This window comes from Poecilia latipinna, unplaced genomic scaffold, assembly GCF_001443285.1.
Source record: "Poecilia latipinna isolate Pla-1442-1.1 unplaced genomic scaffold, P_latipinna-1.0 Scaffold1802, whole genome shotgun sequence".
Taxonomy (NCBI): Eukaryota; Metazoa; Chordata; class Actinopteri; order Cyprinodontiformes; family Poeciliidae; genus Poecilia; species Poecilia latipinna.
The window spans coordinates 6310-9628 of NW_015114418.1; the positions used below are offsets into that span (position 1 = coordinate 6310).

A 3319-nucleotide genomic window follows, 5' to 3' on the forward strand; every position below is an offset into this window, starting at 1 on the left:
AGACAGAGACATCAGGACAGAGACATCAGGACAGACACATCAGGACAGACAGAGACATCAGGACAGACAGAGACATCAGGACAGAGACATCAGGACAGACACATCAGGACAGACAGAGACATCAGGACAGACAGAGACATCAGGACAGACTGACCCGTCGAACAGCAGCGTCAGGACGCCGAGCAGCAGGGTGTGGAGGAGGTGATAAGCGACGGCAGGCTGCTCTGCGATTCGCCCGTCCTCCAGCCTCAGGCTGCTGCTGATTGGCCGGCCGCTGGGCAGGCAGACAGGTTAAACGTCGACTTCACAGGAAACTCAACCAAAAAGTCTTCCTGTGCATTTTGTCACCAACAGAACAACATCGCAGCAGGAAGCTGATTTATTCTGCTGGAAAACCAGATTTAAAATCTCCAAAAACAAGATTCCTCACAAACGTTTCTGATGACATCACAGGAGGCAGAGAGCTTTTAAATTCATTTTTATGAACTAAACTGCCTGTTGGAGGCATTTCCTCTCTGGGACTTTAGCTTATGACCCGGATCAGAACCAACTGGAATGATGATCTTCCTACTTGCTGTGATGTCATCAACCCAAAGCTGCAGGTTCCCCTTCACAATCTGAAACAACTGCCAGCCTCCATGTTGGACAAACTCCCAACCATCCACAGAACCGCTAAAAGGTTCTGGCTCCGGCCCGGCTCACCTGAGCCTCCTGAAGGCGACCTGCAGGGCGGACAGCAGGCAGACAGTCAGAACCAGGACATAGAAGGGCAGCAGCGAGGTTTGGGTCAGTCGCAGGAAAAGGTCCTGGCCCGGCGCCCGCAGCGCTTCCTGGCACAGCAGGAAGTTGGTGACGAAGTCTCTGAGGAGGAAGAGCAGAAACAGCGTGAGAGAAGACGGACGCCATGTTGGATGGATCAACAGGAAGTGTCCGACTCACGCCGTCGAGTTCAGACCCAACTTGGCCTCCAAGAGCTGCAGGGTGAAATCGGCGCCGCTGGCCGGTAAGAGCTTCTGGAAGGGAGAGAGACCATGTGAATGAGAGCAGCAGGGGGCAGTAGGGGGCAGCAGGGGGCAGCAGGAGGCAATAGGAGGCAGCAGGTGGCAGTAGGAGGCAGCGGGGGACAGTAGGAGGCAATAGGAGGCAGCGGGTGGCAGTAGGAGGCAGCGGGGGACAGTAGGAGGCAATAGGAGGCAGCGGGGGGCAGTAGGTTGCAGCGGGGGGCAGCAGGAGGCAGTAGGTGGCAGTAGGAGGCACCGTGCTGAGCTCACCTTCACCAGGAAGCTGCAGGTGAAAACGCAGCTGAAGACCAGGTGAACCTGCAGCAGCTTCATCACTCTGGCGCCCAGACGACCCACCTTCATCCTCATCTTCATCTTCCTCTGCAGCACAAACACTCAGTCCACATCAAAGCAGCCAATCACGTCAGCCGTGCCATAGGGGGCGGGGCTAACTCTACCTGGAAGTACCTGGCCAGCACCGAGCCAATCAGGAGGCTGAGCAGAGGAGAGCTGAGCAGGGAGGCGTTCTGGAACTGGGCCAGGTAGACCAGAACCAGCGAGCCCAGGTACGCCCTGTAGACGTCGGCCGTCTGGGGAGAAACAGGCCGGGTCGACCCGAACCATCAGAACCGCAGACTTATTCAATATTACTTCATGACTGGAACCAGGCAGAGACCCGGTCCGGCCCTTACCTTACGCGGCGGTACCAGGTCCAGTGAGTCCAGCAGAACCAGGCAGACACCCTGGACGAACAGGAAGTAGTGTCCAAGTTCCCACAGCAGCAGGAAGCTGAAGCTGCAGGCGCTCAGCATCAGGTAGCAGAACATCTGCAGGGAAACACGGGTCAGAACCACGCTGGGGTTCCGGTCCACAGCAGCCGGGTCAGAACCAGAACCCACCTCGGAAGCAGAACCAGTGCTGCGGCTCAGGAAGCCGGTCAGCGCCGCCACCTGCCAGGAGAAGAACGGCAGGGCCCAGTTCTCCCTCAGAGGAACGCCCTGCTCCACTCTGCTGGCGTCCTGCCTGCAGAACCACACGGGGCGTCACAGCCGGGTCCGGCCCGGCTGCGGCCCAGCTCCGGCCCGGCCCGCTCACCTGTTAATGACGAACCAGGACACGGCCAGCATGCCAGCCACGCAGGTACCGCTCAGGGCCCAGCTGCACACGAACAGTGCCGAGACGCAGACGGCCTGCAGGCCGAACACCGAGCCCAGGTAGAAGGAGACGGGCTCCACCCGGTTCTGGAGGGACACAGGGGACGGGTTCTGGGTCAGGACGGATCAGACCGGTCCCAGTCAGAGCTCACAGAACTCCAGATGAAGGAACGACGACCTTTAACCTCTGGTTTAACAGCTTCACATTTTTGCTTTTTAATGTGAAACTTTTTCATCCTCAGTTCGTATTTTACTGGTTTATTACTAATTTAGATTTTAAGAAACGCTCTATAAAGAGTTTGTACATTAATATCTGGGCCAATCAGAGGCCTCCCAGTGGATCCAGTGAGCCAATCAGAGGCCTCCCAGTGGAGCCAGTGAGCCAATCAGAGGCCTCCCAGTGGATCCAGTGAGCCAATCAAAGGCCTTCCAGTGGATCCAGTGAGCCAATCAGAGGCCTCCCAGTGTGTTTTCTGTGGTTCTTTGTTCAGGTTGCAGCTGGTACCGACCTGGTTCTCTGTGCCAGTGAATCAGATGGTTTCAGGTGTCTCAGGTGATTTCCTCACCTGGCTGCCTGTGACCCGGTAGAGGAAGCTGGTGATGAGTTCTGGGTAGAGGAACAGCCGCTCCACGGCGTTGATGGTCCGGCCTGACACGGTGCCGTTATCCTCCGTCAGCTCGTAGAACCCTGAAAGCACCAATCACAGCCGGTCACGGCGGCGGCGCCGGCCGGCCTGAGGTGAGGCGGCGGCGGTACCTGAGCTGAAGGACGGCGCCGCCAGCAGCCGCTTGTAGTAGTGGTAGTAGAGGCCGCTGCCACCCGGGAACGACGCTTCCCGCTCCAGCTCCTGCAGCCACAGAACAGCTTGAGCCGGCGCCGCACACGCAGCACAGAGAGCCCATCGTCACCCACCTGCCTGCTAGAAAACCAGAACTTCCTGTCGTGGAACCCAGACAGGTAGCCGGCGTACAGCATCCCGCAGGCCACTGCTGCCATCGCCCCGAAGAACATCCTGAGCACAGACTGCAGCCAGCTGGCTGAGGACGGCAGAAGGCACAACACATAACAGGAAGTCTGAAACAAACGGACCGGGACCAGGACCAGAGCCAGGACCTGGACCAGGACCGGGACCAGGACCGGGACCGGGACCGGGACAGGGACCA

General features: G+C 58.3%; 1 protein-coding gene across 3 annotated transcripts in view; it reads right to left on the reverse strand.

The window, feature by feature from the left end:
• The window catches only part of LOC106934406 (dpy-19 like 4), a 20829-nt gene that overhangs the window by 5885 nt on the left and 11625 nt on the right, over positions 1 to 3319 (reverse strand). The window contains exons 3-13 of one of the 3 annotated variants that reach the window (XM_015014282.1): positions 3069 to 3193; positions 2913 to 3003; positions 2722 to 2843; positions 2097 to 2242; positions 1901 to 2024; positions 1694 to 1828; positions 1460 to 1591; positions 1272 to 1382; positions 940 to 1010; positions 703 to 861; positions 155 to 274 (exon numbers count right to left, since the gene is read on the reverse strand). In XM_015014282.1, coding sequence (XP_014869768.1) covers positions 155 to 274; positions 703 to 861; positions 940 to 1010; positions 1272 to 1382; positions 1460 to 1591; positions 1694 to 1828; positions 1901 to 2024; positions 2097 to 2242; positions 2722 to 2843; positions 2913 to 3003; positions 3069 to 3193 — 1336 coding nt within the window. Of the gene's footprint in view, positions 1 to 154; positions 275 to 702; positions 862 to 939; positions 1014 to 1271; positions 1383 to 1459; positions 1592 to 1693; positions 1829 to 1900; positions 2025 to 2096; positions 2243 to 2721; positions 2844 to 2912; positions 3004 to 3068; positions 3231 to 3319 lie in introns of all 3 variants that reach the window. The other 2 variants (XM_015014281.1, XM_015014285.1) reach the window with 2 other exon arrangements.